At 48.7% G+C, this 16,514-nt stretch overlaps 1 protein-coding gene across 3 annotated transcripts in view; it reads right to left on the reverse strand.

Annotated features, from left to right (window-relative positions):
- Positions 1-16,514, reverse strand: part of NIPAL3 (NIPA like domain containing 3) — a 190,700-nt gene that overhangs the window by 149,828 nt on the left and 24,358 nt on the right. For all 3 annotated transcript variants that reach the window (XR_015308435.1, XM_086956406.1, XM_086956408.1), the window contains exon 2: positions 12,136-12,598. Coding sequence is in view for 2 of the 3 variants with exons in the window: in XM_086956406.1 (XP_086812532.1) it covers positions 12,136-12,228 (93 nt within the window). In the remaining variant the exon portion in view is untranslated. The remainder of the gene's footprint in view (positions 1-12,135; positions 12,599-16,514) is intronic.

Consider the following 16,514-nt stretch of genomic DNA (forward strand, 5'->3'; position numbering starts at 1 on the left):
GGCAAACGGAGGGGGTGGGTGGGAGGGGAACAGGCAAACGGAGGGGGTGGGTGGGAGGGGAACAGGCAAACGGAGGGGGTGGGTGGGAGGGGAACAGGCAAACGGAGGGGGTGGGTGGGAGGGGAACAGGCAAACGGAGGGGGTGGGTGGGAGGGGAACAGGCAAACGGAGGGGGTGGGTGGGAGGGGAACAGGCAAACGGAGGGGGTGGGTGGGAGGGGAACAGGCAAACGGAGGGGGTGGGTGGGAGGGGAACAGGCCAACGGAGGGGGTGGGTGGGAGGGGAACAGGCAAACGGAGGGGGTGGGTGGGAGGGGAACAGGCAAACGGAGGGGGTGGGTGGGAGGGGAACAGGCAAACGGAGGGGGTGGGTGGGAGGGGAACAGGCAAACGGAGGGGGTGGGTGGGAGGGGAACAGGCAAACGGAGGGGGTGGGTGGGAGGGGAACAGGCAAACGGAGGGGGTGGGTGGGAGGGGAACAGGCAAACGGAGGGGGTGGGTGGGAGGGGAACAGGCAAACGGAGGGGGTGGGTGGGAGGGGAACAGGCAAACGGAGGGGGTGGGTGGGAGGGGAACAGGCAAACGGAGGGGGTGGGTGGGAGGGTAACAGGCAAACGGAGGGGGTGGGTGGGAGTGAGGTTCTGTGACGATCGTAAGTGGTGTTTTCGACTTGCACGAATATGGTCGAGTCTGGTATCTATGAACCGCAAATGACGAGTTTAGTGGGTGTACGCGTTTTCGCTGTGCTAGCCTAAACAGTTCGTTTGTTTCGTGGGTTTCTACATCCGAGCCCACGGGTTCCATCTTAGATACGGCATCCATTTTGTTTCTTGCCCTCAAGTAGCCAGCGAACGGACGCTGTCCGCTTCGCGACCCTGGGATTCCCAAGACTCTTGCGGAAGACACGTTTCCTTTGAAAGTGTCTTTATGATGAGGGGGATGATACTGTAAGGCAGATGGCCCCGCTCGAGGCTCATCTTGCCGTGCCGCTCTATTGTCTCAGCCGTGCATCTCATTAGGGACGTCCCTTTGATGCCTGTAGCTCGTGTTTCCCGATACCACCCCTTTTACACCCTTTCCGATCTCCCCACTGTTTCTGTCTTCCTCTGCACCTGCTTTCTGTTCCTTCTTCGATCTGTTTACTACCAATTGGAATGTACTAATGGTGGGAAGATGTGTTTTACAGTTGGGAACCAACAAATGTTTCCGCACGTATGTTCCGGGCCCTGAATGCATCAAAGCAACCCTTCTTGGAGATTACGATGGGAACAGAGTTGTAAACCTTTGTGTACAATGTTAACCTCTGAGAGAAATGTGTATAAAAGGAGCGACCTGCAGTAGCAATTTGAAGCAGTCTCCTCGAACCTACACACGCTGTACTTCTTGTGACTTCTGTGTTCCCTGCAGTAATAAACCTCGAATCTTTGACGCCGAAGGAAGTGTCCCGTGTCTCTGTCATTTGTACGCCGGAACAGGTTACCCACGAAGGTTTCAGGTGTTGTCCCCTGGCACCGCTGGGTCTTAGAATAACCCAGTCCTTCAGGAGGGGAACAAGCAAACGGAAGGGGTGGGAGGGGAACAAGCAAACGGAGGGGGTGGGAGGGAGGGGAACAAGCAAACGGGGTGGGTGGGAGGGAGGGGAACAAGCAAACGAGGTGGGTGGGAGGGAGGGGAACAAGCAAACGGGGTGGGTGGGAGGGAGGGGAACAAGCAAACGGGGTAGGAGGGAGGGGAACAAGCAAACAGAGGGGGTGTGAGGGAGGGGAACAAGCAAACAGAGGGGGTGGGTGGGGAACAAGCAAACAGAGGGGGTGGGTGGGAGGGGAACAAGCAAACAGAGGGGGTGGGTGGGAGGGAGGGGAACAAGCTAACAGAGGGGGTGGGTGGGAGGGAAACAAGCAAACGGAGGGGGTGGGTGGGAGGGGAACATGCAAACAGAGGGGGTGGGTGGGAGGGAGAGGAACAAGCAAACAGAGGGGGTTGGTGGGAGGGAGAGGAACAAGCAAACAGAGGGGGTGGGTGGGAGGGAGAGGAACAAGCAAACAGAGGGGGTGGGTGGGAGGGAGAGGAACAAGCAAACAGAGGGGGTGGGTGGGAGGGAGAGGAACAAGCAAACAGAGGGGGTGGGTGGGAGGGAGAGGAGGGTGGGTGGGAGGGGAACAGGCAAAAGAGGAGGGTGGGTGGGAGGGGAACAGGCAAAACAGAGGAGGGTGGGTGGGAGGGGAACAGGCAAAAGAGGAGGGTGGGTGGGAGGGGAACAGGCAAAAGAGGAGGGTGGGTGGGAGGGGAACAGGCAAAGTGGGTGGGGAACAGGCAAAAGAGGAGGGTGGGTGGGTGGGGAACAGGCAAAAGAGGGGGATGAACAGGCAAAAGAGGAGGGTGGGTGGGTGGGGAACAGGCAAAAGAGGAGGGTGGGTGGGAGGGGAACAGGCAAAAGAGGAGGGTGGGTGGGAGGGGAACAGGCAAAATAGGGGAACAGGCAAAAGAGGAGGGTGGGTGGGAGGGGAACAGGCAAAAGAGGAGGGTGGGTAGGAGGGGAACAGGCAAAACAGAGGAGTGTGGGTGGGAGGGGAACAGGCAAAACAAAGGAGGGTGGGTGGGAGGGGAACAGGCAAAACAGAGGAGGGTGGGTGGGAGGGGAACAGGCAAAACAGAGGAGGGTGGGTGGGAGGGGAACAGGCAAAACAGAGGAGGGTGGGTGGGAGGGGAACAGGCAAAACAGAGGAGGGTGGGTGGGAGGGGAACAGGCAAAACAGAGGAGGGTGGGTGGGAGGGGAACAGGCAAAACGAAGGAGGGTGGGTGGGAGGGGAACAGGCAAACGGAGGGGGTGGGTGGGAGGGGAACAGGCAAACGGAGGGGGTGGGTGGGAGGGGAACAGGCAAACGGAGGGGGTGGGTGGGAGGGGAACAGGCAAACGGAGGGGTGGGTGGGAGGGGAACAGGCAAACGGAGGGGGTGGGTGGGAGGGGAACAGGCAAACGGAGGGGGTGGGTGGGAGGGGAACAGGCAAACGGAGGGGGTGGGTGGGAGGGGAACAGGCAAACGGAGGGGGTGGGTGGGAGGGGAACAGGCAAAAGAGGAGGGTCGGTGGGAGGGGAACAGGCAAAAGAGGAGGGTGGGTGGGAGGGGAACAGGCAAAAGAGGAGGGTGGGTGGGAGGGGAACAAGCAAAAGAGGAGGGTGGGTGGGAGGGGAACAAGCAAACGGAGGGGGTGGGTGGGAGGGGAACAAGCAAACGGAGGGGTGGGTGGGAGGGGAACAAGCAAACGGAGGGGGTGGGTGGGAGGGGAACAAGCAAACGGAGGGGGTGGGTGGGAGGGGAACAAGCAAACGGAGGGGATTGGGTGGGAGGGGAACAAGCAAACGGAGGGGGTGGGTGGGAGGGGAACAAGCAAACGGAGGGGGTGGGTGGGAGGGGAACAAGCAAACGCAGGGGGTGGGTGGGAGGGGAACAAGCAAACGGAGGGGGTGGGTGGGAGGGGAACAAGCAAACGGAGGGGTGGGTGGGAGGGGAACAAGCAAACGGAGGGGTGGGTGGGAGGGGAAGAAGCAAACGGAAGGAGTGGGTAGGAGGGGAACAAGCAAATGGAGGAGGGTGGGTGGCAGGAGAAAAAGCAAACCTTTAGGGGAACAAGCAAACAGAGGAGGGTCGGTTTGAGAGGAACAAGCAAACCTTTAGGGAACAAGCAAACACAGGGGAACAACCAAAATGTTAAGGGAACAATCAAAACAGATGAGTGAGGGTGGGAGAGGAAGAAGCAAAAGAGAAGGGGTAGGTGGGAGAAGAATAAGCAAAAGAGAAGGGGTGGCTGGCGGGGAATAAGAACAAGCATTTGCAATGCAACAGGTCTCGCATTTGTGAGAGTTGGAGCTATTGGCATTGTAAATTACAATGTGTTATTTATATGTTTCGGTTTGGAGAAAAGTTGATTTATGAACAGAGACCTAGCTGCAGCACTGTCTAGAAGACTAAGAATGGAGAATTACAACTGGGAACTGAGACACAGCTGCCGCACTGTCTAGCGGGCTTAGAATTGAGGAATTACTGATGGTGTCCAGAGAAGCAGCTACCAGCACTGCCTAGAGGACTAAGAATTCGAAATTACGACTGTGACCAGAGACGCAGCTGTAGCACTGTCCTGAGGACTTAGAATGAGGAATTACCGACGGGATCGGAGAGGCAGCTGCAGCACTATCTAGAGGAGTAAGAATGAGGAATTACCACTAAGACCAGAGAAGCAGCTGCAGCACTGTCTAGAGGACTAAGAATGAGTAATTACCACTGTAACCAGAGAAGCAGCTGCAGCACAGTGTTAAGGACTTGGAATGAGGAGTTACCGATAGGACCAGAGAAGCAGCTAGAGCAGTCTAAAGGACTAAGAATGAGAAATTATGACCGTGACCAGAGACGCAGCTGTAGCACTGTCCTGAGGACTTAGAATGCGGAATTACAGACGGGATCAGAGAAGCAGCTGCAGCACTACCTAGAGGAGTAAGAATGAGGAATTACCACTAGGACCAAAGAAGCAGCTGCAGCACTGTATAGAGGACTAAAAAGGAGAAATTACTACTGGGACCAGAAAAGCAGCAGCACTGTCTAGAGGACTAGAGAATGAGGAATTACCACTGTAACCAGAGAAGCAGCTGCAGCACTGTGTACAGGACTTAGAATGAGGAGTTGCCGATAGTACCAGAGAAGCAGCTGGAGAACTGTTTTAAGGACTAAGAATGAGAAATTACGACAATGACCAGAGACACAGCTGTAGCACTGTCCTGAGGACTTAGAATGAGGAATTACCGACGGGATCAGAGAAGCAGCTGCAGCACTACCTAGAGGAGTAAGAATGAGGAATTACCTAATGGACCAGCGAAGCAGATGCAGCACTACTTAAAGGACTAAGAATGAGGAATTACCACTGGGACCAGAGCAACAGCTAGTTTGTGGTGTTGGCGATTAGTGCCAGTCAATCAGAGGGTGAAAGGGAAACATCCTGGTGAGAAAACAGGAAGCAGGAAGGGAGTTTTCAAACAATTCCAGCCGCAATTAGCTTGTGCAACCCCCTCTCCCCAATGAAAGCGCTGAAGTCTCAGAACTAACTACGTGGTGTAAGTTCAAAGTACGAGGGTTGCCGTTTCTAGGGAAGGTGTAAATACAACCATTCACCCACGGCAAGATTAACCACCACAAAAGAAATCGGCTGTGGGCGCAGTCACTGTTGCAAGGCGCTGGATAACACATCATCAAAACAAACAGGGTACACAAGGAACCTGGTCACATATCAACAGCCCAGGGTGAAAACCACTAACTACCCGCACCTCAAGTCTCTGACAAGTCTGAATGATTGAATGAATGCATCCACAGACCTGGTCTTTCCGCGGAAAGCACCCTGGGAAAAAACAGATATGACACCACTTTCTCTTTATGTATTGAAAATGTTTGAGGAAGGCGAGGGGGAAAAATAAAGGAGGATCACGAAAAGAAAGCCAAACGAAAAGCAGACATGGGGCCTACGGCTGTAAAATAAATGTATAATATACTTTGGAGGTCGGCTCCCTGGGCGGGGGCAGCCCTCACATATGCTAAAGGCCGGGTCTGATAAATGCATCAATTTACTCTTTTTAAGCAGAATCTGAATTAAGCATAAGAATGGTGCGTGGAAGAGAAGTTATAAACAGACATTTTGCACACTTTATATCTTTTTCAAATTCCATATTTGCAACTTTTCCACATCATCCCTTCCCTCTCCAGCACCGTCTTTACACTCTCTCTTGCATCTGTTTCACCTCACCAATCCCCATCTTCCACGGCCCCAAAATGAGAGCTTGAATGAATCAGGGGGAGAATGCACAGCTACCAACCTCCCCACGTCACAGGCGAGAGAGCCGGAAATAGTAACAAAACTAGAGCATGCTGGGACTTGTAGTTTAGCACGATCTGTTCTAAATAAAGAGTGACAGGCACCAGCATGCTTGCAGGCTCGTTTGGACCTGGACAGTAGAATAAACAGGCTTTGTACTCATTCGGATAACAGTGCCCAGATTGTTCCCACTCATTTTATGTCTCGTACTCTCCCCCCCCCCCCCCACCCCCAGCTGGGGCATACCTATGCAGGTAAATGGTAAACACCGGCATTGAACCGGGCCCCTGACCTTGGTCCTGCGCACCCCAAACACGGCCAGCTTGTTCGAAGCGCTCAGCATCAGGCTCAAACATTCAGGCAGAGAGGAGCGCATTTTTATGAGGTAGGCGAGCCACTGAAAAGGTCGAGCCAGGCTCCAGCATGAATCCTGGCTCTGCTGCTCGAGGTCCTACTGAAACCTGGACCAATGATGGGCCGAGGTTTCATGTGCTTTGGGCTCACCACCATCTTTATTCCTGCCAGAGCTGCTGACTTCTGACCAAGGGAGCAACGTTTGAGTCTTGGCGTTGACTAAACATCCTGAGATTCTGGGCAAATCACTTAACCTCCACATCCCTACAAACAATAAATAGTGGCCTTTTGAAATGTAAGTTGCTCACAGCAGCAACAACCAAAGCTAGCTCTATCAGCCGTGTTGTCAGAGGGACTCGATGAGACTGTGCGCCCGCCCCACCAGCTCACCAAGTCACGCCCACCCCTTGTGTCATCGCTTTATGGCACCATTCGCACGGGCCCCTAGATCTAGTCACCATTACTTGAAGCGAGACAAAACAAGCGCGGCAGGCTGCCAGAGCAGGGGGAGGCGCACGCAGCAGCAGCTGGGCGGAGGAGGGGGGCTGCGAGATTAACTTGCGGGAGCGATAATTGCTGCCATTTGGTGGCTCGCGCTCCCGCAAGTGAATCTCCTGTCGTACACGCGTTGCCATTGAAGTCAATGAAACGTGTGCACGTGCTTGGCTGAAAAGCCAAAGTGGTCCCAAAAGAGCTTTTTGCCTTTGGAACGCGCATGCGCTGCAGAGGCGAGACCTAAAAAAGAGAAGGGGTGGGCGGGCGGAGAATAAGAAATAAGAGAAGGGGTGGGCGGGCGGAGAATAAGAAATAAGAAATAAGAGAAGGGGTGGGCGGGCGGAGAATAAGAAATAAGAGAAGGGGTGGGCGGGCGGAGAATAAGAAATAAGAGAAGGGGTGGGCGGGCGGAGAATAAGAAATAAGAGAAGGGGTGGGCGGGCGGAGAATAAGAAATAAGAGAAGGGGTGGGCGGGCGGAGAATAAGAAAAAAGAAGGGGTGGGCGGGTGGAGAATAAGAAAAGAGAAGGGGTGGGCGGGTAGTAAGAAAAAAAGTGAAGGGGTGGTGCGGAGTGGTGCTGTGGTGGTGGTGTGGTGGTGCTGAGTGATGCTGGGATGGCTCTGAGTGATGCTGGGATGGCTCTGAGTGATGCTGTGGTGGCGCTGAGTGATGCTGTGGGGGTGCTGAGTGATGCTGTGGGGGTGCTGAGTGGTGCTGTGGGGGTGCTGAGTGGTGCTGTGGTGGTGCCGAGTGGTGCTGTGGTGGTGCCGAGTGATGCTGGAGTGGTTCTGAGTGATGCTGTGGCGGTGCTGAGTGATGCTGTGGCGGGGCTGAGTGGTGCAGTGGCGGGGCTGAGTGATGCTGTGGCGGGGCTGAGTGATGCTGTGGCGGGGCTGAGTGATGCTGTGGCGGGGCTGAGTGATGCTGTGGCGGGGCTGAGTGATGCTGTGGCGGGGCTGAGTGATGCTGTGGCAGGGCTGAGTGATGCTGTGGCGGGGCTGAGTGATGCTGTGGCGGGGCTGAGTGATGCTGTGGCGGGCTGTGGTGATGCTGTGGCGGGCTGTGGTGATGCTGTGGCGGTGGTGAGTGATGCTGGGGTGGTGCTGAGGGATGCTGGGGTGACGCTGAGTGATGCTGTGGTTGTGCTGAGTGATGCTGGGGTGATGCTGTGGTGGTGCTGAGTGGTGCTGCCGAGTGGTAATGTGTTGGTGCCGAGTAATGCTGGGGTGGTTCTGAGTGATGCTGGGGTGGCGCTGAGTGATGCTGTGGTGGTGCCGAGTGATGCTGTGGTGGTGCCGAGTGATGCTGTGGTGGTGCCGAGTGATGCTGTGGTGGTGCCGAGTGATGCTGTGGTGGTGCCGAGTGATGCTGTGGTGGTGCCGAGTGATGCTGTGGTGGTGCCGAGTGATGCTGTGGTGGTGCCGAGTGATGCTGTGGTGGTGCCGGGCGATGCTGTGGTGGTGCCGAGTGATGCTGTGGTGGTGCCGAGTGATGCTGTGGTGGTGCCGAGTGGTGCTGTGGTGGTGCCGAGTGGTGCTGTGGTGGTGCCGAGTGGTGCTGTGGTGGTGCCGAGTGGTGCTGTGGTGGTGCCGAGTGGTGCTGTGGTGGTGCCGAGTGGTGCTGTGGTGGTGCTGAGTGGTGCTGTGGTGGTGCTGAGTGATGCTGTGGTGGTGCTGAGTGGTTATGTGGTGGTGTTGAGTGATGCTGGGGTAGCGCTGAGTGATGATGTGGTGATGCTGAGTGGTGCTGTGGTGGTACTGTGGTGGTGCTGAGTGATGCTGGGGTGGCGCTGAGTGGTGCTGAGTGATGCTGGGGTGGCGCTGAGTGATGCTGTGGTGGTGCTGAGTGGTGCTGAGTGAGGCTGTTGTGGTGCCGAGTGGTGCTGTAGTGGTGCTGTGGTAGCGCTGAGTGATGCTGGGGTGATGCTGTGGTAGTGCTGAGTAGTGCTGTGGTGGTGCTGAGTGATGCTGGGGTAGCGCTGAATGATGCTGGGGTAGCGCTGAGTGATGATGTGGTGGTGCTGAGTGATGCTGGAGTGGCGCTGAGTGATGCTGGAGTGGCGCTGAGTGATGCTGTGGTGGTGCTGAGTGGTGCTGTAGTGGTGATGAGTGATAATGTGGAAGGGAAGGGAAGAAAGAGAAAGAACGAAAGAAAGAAGGAAGAAAGGAGGAAGGAAAGAAAGAAAGGAATGAAAGGGAGGGAGGTAAGGAAGGAAGGAATGGAAGAAAGAAAAGGAAGGCAAGAAAGGATGGAAAGGAAGGAAGGAAAGAAAAGAATGAAAGAAAGGATGAAAGGAAAGAAAGAAAGGATTCTAATTGCAAGTGTCAACATGAACCAGCTTGTTTTGAAGATGTAGTCCCCAAATTTGAGATTCCATGACAGAGAGGGGCTGTGAAGGACAGAGAGGCGACAGGCAGAGGCCACGCGCGGCAGACATCAAAGGAAGGATGGGAGGGGGAAAAACGCATTAGCGAGCAAGAAAATCCATAAACACCAGGGGGGCAGGGAAGCAGATCGCCTTCAAGCTTTCAAGCCTTTGCGAGGCCAAGCGCGCGCCTGGGGAAGCTTCATGGTTGAGTGCACAACATGTATTGCTCGAAATCCGGCTGGTTTCAGAGATTTTCGTTCAGTAGTAATAGGTTCCGAGTTATAAATAACTCGACCTAAAAACACAAATGGACTTTGTTTTTTTTTTATATAGTAGATTACAGCAGCTCGGATCTTCAACTTGGTTAGGCAACGTTGTAAAATTCTTTGCAAGGTCTGCTTTTGATGCCTTTCTCTCCCACAGTATTTTCTCCCACCCGTCTCTGTCTCACTTTTTATCCCCTACGACTACTCGCATTTCCAATATTCCCACTGTCATAATGAGGGTGGCCAGGCCATCTGGTTTTTTTTTGGGGGACTTGTTCTTTAACTTTTTTTGCTTTGTCTATACTGAGCATGTGTTTGCTGCCATCTTTGAAAACTGGGACATGTAGTTCATTTAAAGAAATCGGTCACAATGCCAGGAAAACTGTCCAAACCCGTAACACCTGGTGACAGAACAGTGCGGATGTACTGGTATGACTATAATGGCAGGGCTCTGTAAACGCTTTGAGATGTAATGTCTTGTTCTTTCTGTCCCCTTTCTCTCATTCCATCGTTTCTTTAGTTCTCTATCTCTTTTTGTCACGTTCATTTCCTACCTCCGTTTCATTCTCCTCATCTCTCACACACACAGTCATACTCGGGTTCTCAATGAACTCCTCCCAACCATTTATTATTGTTCCTTGTCCCGAAGTTTTAGTTTTTTTTAAGACTTCAGCCACGACGCACAGAATCCCGAATGCTGTGGATTGTGGCTTTAAAAAAAATAAAAATAACAAAGCTAAAATCTCACATAGGTGAAACCTTTTTAGGTCTTGCTATAGCCATCGCGTGATTCAAACATATGAAGTCATCTTTGTATATAAAACGTATGCTGGCTGTGTGGATTTAGTTTTTCTTTGTAATATAGGGGTAGAAAGTGTTTTTAGTTTGTGTGTGCTTTGTACAACCTCGTCATTTATTTTATTTTTCATGTACACTTCAAAAGCGAACACATTCTACAATTATAATGGCAAAATTGTACCGTAACATACAAAGAAAAAAAATAACTATTTACTGCAGTTTGCCTTACCGGTTAACTAATATAATCTGAATGGAAAGTGCTATTTTCCATACATTACAATAGAGATGGGCTGTGTAAGTATTTACATTTTCTTTTCAGGAGGACCTTGACATCTTAAAAGTAACCTCCTCACACACTTGTGTTTTTAATTTTGCCGTTGATGCATCTTTTACTCTACTCTGGTGGCAGCCATGGCAATTTCTTTTTAAAGCGTTTCTTCTTTGTAACTTTGTGCTACTGTTGTCTTTTAGTGATCACGTTTGCATTTAGATGCGAGTTGACAGACCCTTGGGAGCTCATCTCATGCTATAAAATGAACAAACAACGAGCACGCATTAAATAGATTAACCCCTGAACTCTCTGATTAATGCTACCTGACCAGCTGGTTATGTAGGAGTATTTTTTTGTCTGTATAAAGATGGTTCGTTCCAAATTAAGAAGAAAAAAAAAGAAGACCGAAAACTACACTGTGGCAATATGTGAAACTGCTATCTATCGCCCTCACTCTATCTATCGCCTTCACTCTATCTATCTATCGCCCTCACTCTATCTATCGCCCTCACTCTATCTATCGCCCTCACTCTATCTATCGCCCTCACTCTATCTATCGCCCTCACTCTATCTATCTATATATATATCGCCCTCACTCTATCACCCTAACTCTATCTGTCTATCTATCTATCGCCCTCACTCTATCTATTTATCTATCGCCCTCCCTCTATCTATCTATCGCATCACCACAGCATCACTCAGGGGCACCACATCACTATGCACTACCACGGCATCACTGAACGCCACAGCATCACTCGTCGCCACCACAACATCACTCAGCGCCACCACATTATCAATCTGTGCAACCATTCAACAACAACTGGTTCAAATATGTTCTCTCAATGTTTCAAGCTTTATTACATATGTCAAAAAAATATTTTAATATTTCACTTCTGTTCTTTGATTTGTCACACTTGCATTTTCATACACTGAACATAACCTTCACAAAAGTTATTTACAAAAGTTCAAGCTATTGCCATTATAAATTACAATAACTTTTATTTAAGTATTAATTATTAAAAAAATTAAAAGCCATACTTTTTTTATTTACTTACCTCAGCCACATCATGATGCATGTGAGAGCATACATCATCGCTCTGCTGGATTCTGATGATTTTTTATCTGCAACAAGTATTTTCCTATTCTTTTCCTTTAGCCAACTATAATTAGAATTGGCAACAAACAATGGCAAATCTAAATGGCTGGCTACCGTTTTTCAAAGGCAAAATTATTGCCTTTGCCAATGCTTGTTATAAAGGACAACTCGATCAGGGAGGTGTTCGTGCACTGTACACCAGAAAAACAATAGAGTCTAATGGTTATCACTGACAAAGAGTCCACCTCAAAACCAATATAAGCTAGTGAACATAAATCATTGGTAACACAAACAACAATCTCTGCAGGAGTCATGGCAGGTTAGACTTCAGGGAAGAAAAGCTCGAGCAGGTTTTGAGCTGCAAGGGTAATAAAAAAGAAGCATGAGAAGACGAAAAGGTTGCTGACAGGGGAAAGAAAGATTTATTAATTCAAGAAAAGAGAGAGAGAGAGGGAGACAGGTGCGGCAATAATGGGGTCATGTGAAAAACAGAGGAATGGTTGGTATCAAAGTTGTTCCTCCACCTGCATTTACAAGAACGTACAACAGATGACACCCTGCTTCGCTGTTGGTGCAGAATAAAATGTGTTATATTTAGAAACTGACAGTCAGATCACAAAAAGCTCATACCTTGTAGGAAAATGCCGATTCCCTCAAGGGAAGTGTCTGAGTGGTAAGAGACAACTGCTGGAGTTGCAGATCTGGCCCGTTTGCACTTGCCATCTTGTTTCATTCACGCATCTGCTTAAAGTCCAGGGGGCTAGTTCGTAACTTCCTCACTCTGCACGATAGAGGGAGGATCCTAGAAGCATCCAGATAAAGTCCTTTTTGTGAGTTCATACCATTTGCAAGCCATGCTCTCATAGATAACTGAAGAGCAGAGGACCGTAAATCAGAAGGTCCTGCGTCTCCCTTGCCTAACGCAGAGGTCAACAAATCAGGCAGCAGGTAGGAGCATCACGGCTAGAGCTATCCTTTCAACCAATCAGACAGCAGGTAGGAGCATCACGGCTCGAGCTAGCCTTTCAAGCAATTAGGCAGCAGGTAGGAGCATCATGGCTAGAGCTATCCTTAGGTCTTGAGACTTTACCACCTAAAACAATAAATACAAAGAAAAAGACTCAGCATTATAGAAAGCACTGCATGTAATTTTCAACTGTAGGTATTATTCATGCTTAAACGATAAATTGTTGCACAAATTAATACATTTTATCAGAATAGCAACATTTTCAGTTTAACTGTCATAGGATTCTTTTAATGTTTCCCACCCAAATTCTCAACGAAACATATAATTACTTCCTGGAAGTAACATAGAAAGGGGTCCTAATCTTCCTTAAACAGATGCAAAAAGTAACAATTAACAAGCATTTGCAATGCAATAGAACTTTGGTTTTACGATAGTTTAAGCTATTGTCATTTACAATGGCAATAGCTCAAACGTTTGTAAATGCAAGACCTATTTCACATCAAAGAAGAGGCCATGATTGTCCGGGGCTGCTTGAAAGTGAAAGCCGGTATGGCGAGGAAAGCACGTCGTGCCTGTAGTAGGAGAAACTCATTAAAGAAAATAGTGTTTGCAGAATTCATAAGTCGAAACAGAAGTAAAAGGGCCAGTCGCCATGGAAGGTTACACATGAAAACAAGGCGGTACCAAAGAGGGAGTAACAAGCCAAATAACGACTCGGAAGCCAGCGTTTACATAGGATAATGACATAAGTAAATAAAAAATATAGGAGGAGAGTGGGCCGGGCTTTAAATCCATACTCCAATACTGCATGCTCGCAGCAGTGCATGTGCTGCCCAGGATAGACCTAGAAATACAGGTAGCTATCTTTATGATTCATTTGGCAGGAGAGAGAAGCCATTTTAATCTGAACCTCACCTGGTAAGCATACAAACCCGCAGAAGGATCAAAATGTAAAAGATGGAATGCTGATGCTGGGGGCCCGCAAGGAACAATACAAGGGAAGGAGAGCTGTGGACTTATGAGCGTGGGGATCACGGTATGATCCCCGGGGATAGCTCATCTTAGCATCATGTGACTCTGGGCAATAGCTCACTTAATGTACCCAACGGCCCCCAGCGCCTTGAAACCTTATGGGGTGATATGTTCACACTTTACACTGGGAGAATAAGGTCTTCAAGACTCAGAAACAGATAAATAGTGAAAGATGCTATATAAAATGTGAGACTTTTTTTTTTTTTTTTTTTTTTTTTTTTTTTTAGTGGAGCAGGGGCAATCTAAGCGGCTACATTTTCCAGATGACACAAATGCCCACTTTAAGATTCCGTCTGATAAATTAGCTAGGGTTTGCCGGCACCTTTCTCAGCATGATGATTAAATGAGAAGAATTACTAGTTTCATGAGACCTAGGAGAAGGAAAGCACAGTACAATTTCTGCAGAAAACTTCGAAAAAACAATTGTTCCTTCCTCACAGTGCCATCCTATGGATAAAGCATGCACGTTGTTCTTTGACACCCTTCCCACTGCAGGCTCCTCTAATGTCATTCCCTGCATGTCGATTAAAGTGACTAGAGAAAAATAATGGCTTATCCTAACACTGTGACACAAGATGTGAGGTTTAAATTACTACAATTTAATATACTACCCCACAGCTACTTGACCCCAAATTAGCTTCATAGAATGTTTCCAGGATCATCTGACAGGTGCCTCAGATGTGGGACAGATGAAGCAAAACTCTTACACATGTTCATGTCCTGTCCTAGGCTTTCAACATACTCAGCTGCAATATTTGAATGGACCCATCACAGCCTATATAGTAGGGTTTCCAAAACTGTGAGGCCCGTGAGAAGATTTTTGGTGGCTATGTCTTCTGACAAATTGCTGCAGGATTGGAATTTACTTTCATTTCTCTGGCTGAAAAATGAGAGGAGCTTTTAAAGTGAACTATGTGACAAGCTTGCTGGATTATAGGGAATGTGAAAGGAACGTCTCTGGGATGTCATTTTTTGCAACAAAATGTAAATACCTGTAAATGGACTGTATGCATTTAGCAGTTAGGAAAGGAAAACTGAAGCAGGTTTTTGTAATTCTGATGTGTGATGGAAACAGAGATTTTAATAGGATCAAAACAAAGCAAGGCATTAACTTGGTGAAGCACAAATTATACATATTCACAGAAATCCGATCTCTGCACGTTATCATTCCTGTGCTATATAGTTCTATCAGTAAACTGCATGTTTGAGCAAAGTTAGTGACCCTTTCAATTGAAAATGTGAGCTACCACACAAAGCTTTAGCTACACTCAAAAATCGTAACTCTTCACGTCCATTAAAGGTAGGTAGGTCACGAAAGTTTGCCATTCTAATAAGTGTGTCATGGTTCTACAAAGTTTGGGCACCACTGACAGTATCTCTGGTGATCATGACAGGAATACAGGAAGAGTCACCTCATTCATCGCTGTGAGAAGCTAGATGAATTGGAGTAGGCTTCACATGATGCTGAATGGCATCACTGGGATACAAGATGCCATGAAGGTCAAGACGCGGAGAAGTACTTGCATGCACCCTGGGAGAAAATGGATCTTCTCAGCAGTAGTGAAAGACTTCCTATTGACCTGGCAATGCAGCACCAAACAATTTGATATTCTGGCACTGCACCACTGTAGGCTTAAGAAGGGTCAGGTTGTAAAACGGAACCATTCATCTGGCAGGAAGAATGCCCAAACCGTCCAATCAACAGTATACCAATTCTCACTTTTATGATAACTCATCTGGCAAGACAGCAATAGTTGCCTTTTAAAGCAGATCTGAAAAAGAATGACCATGTGATAGACATGGGTGTCGGAAACCAATGATTTTTAACAGAACAGGTTTCGAGACAAAGCCCAAAGTGAGGGGTAAACCACAAAAAGGAAAACATATTTTGGAGGCCAGTTTAGAAGTATTTGGGTACTTCAATGAAAAAAGTACTTTGCAAGGCAATAGAAGAACTACTGCCTTTTATTTCCACTACCAGCATTAAATGTGTGTGCACAGAAAACGTACTTTCATAAATCTGCACCAGACAGGTGTAAATCACACAAACATTGTAAACCAAGGTAATCTCGTTTAATTTTGTCAAAAAACACTGCTATTGCTATGACATATATATTTATACTGTGACTTTTTCGAAGGAGGGATCAAAAATATTCATTTGTAAATTACACACAGCACCTTTCCCTCTTACATATTTAGGAATACGATGAATGGAAGGAAGTAAGCTCCCTGTCCCAGGTGCTTCGCCCCCTATAAAGGATTTGATTATCTAGCGCCCCTCCGAGCCCCTCTATGTATGTAATGACTTATTCTCTGCCGGCGGAGTGATTAGCCATACGGCTGGTCACTTTATTGCTTCTTAATGGCGGTTTATTTAGTTTACTGCTGCAGCAACATGCACGAAGGAAGCTTTCCGCTGCGGAGCGGACTCACCATACTCCTTCTGAAGGTAGTCTTGAATGAGGGGTTCATACCGTTCCTTCTCGGGCACCTCTATGAAGTCACCATCATCATTGTCGTCAGAGGCCTTTCTCCAATAAAAAAAATATATTTGCAATAAGTCTCGCATGTAAATGCGAGACCTATGGCATTGCTAACAAGCTCCTCCCATTGATTTGAAAGTGAACGCACGCATGGCAGGCTTAATGTAAGCAAAGCACGTCGTACTGCCTGATGTAGGAGAATCTCAAAGAAAATAGTGCTTACAAGACTAAATAACAGGTACTGTGTAACAACCAAAGTGAAGGCACCAGTCGCCATGGGAGGTTACAAATGAAGACAAGGCGGTACTAAGGAGGAACTAACAAGCCTATTAACGAATAAGAAGCCGTCATTTACGAAGGTCAAGGACACAAGTCAATTATAAACATGAGCAGAGAGTGGGCAGGGCTTCTATTACATACTCCAGTACAGTAAGTCTTATAAAGCAGCACATTCCCACTGGCTCTACACTCGACCTAAAAATGTATAGGGGTTGAATAAATTATGAGACTTGGACATTATTTCAATA

This window comes from Lissotriton vulgaris, chromosome 2_1 (genome assembly GCF_964263255.1).
Source record: "Lissotriton vulgaris chromosome 2_1, aLisVul1.2, whole genome shotgun sequence".
Lineage (NCBI taxonomy): Eukaryota > Metazoa > Chordata > Amphibia > Caudata > Salamandridae > Lissotriton > Lissotriton vulgaris.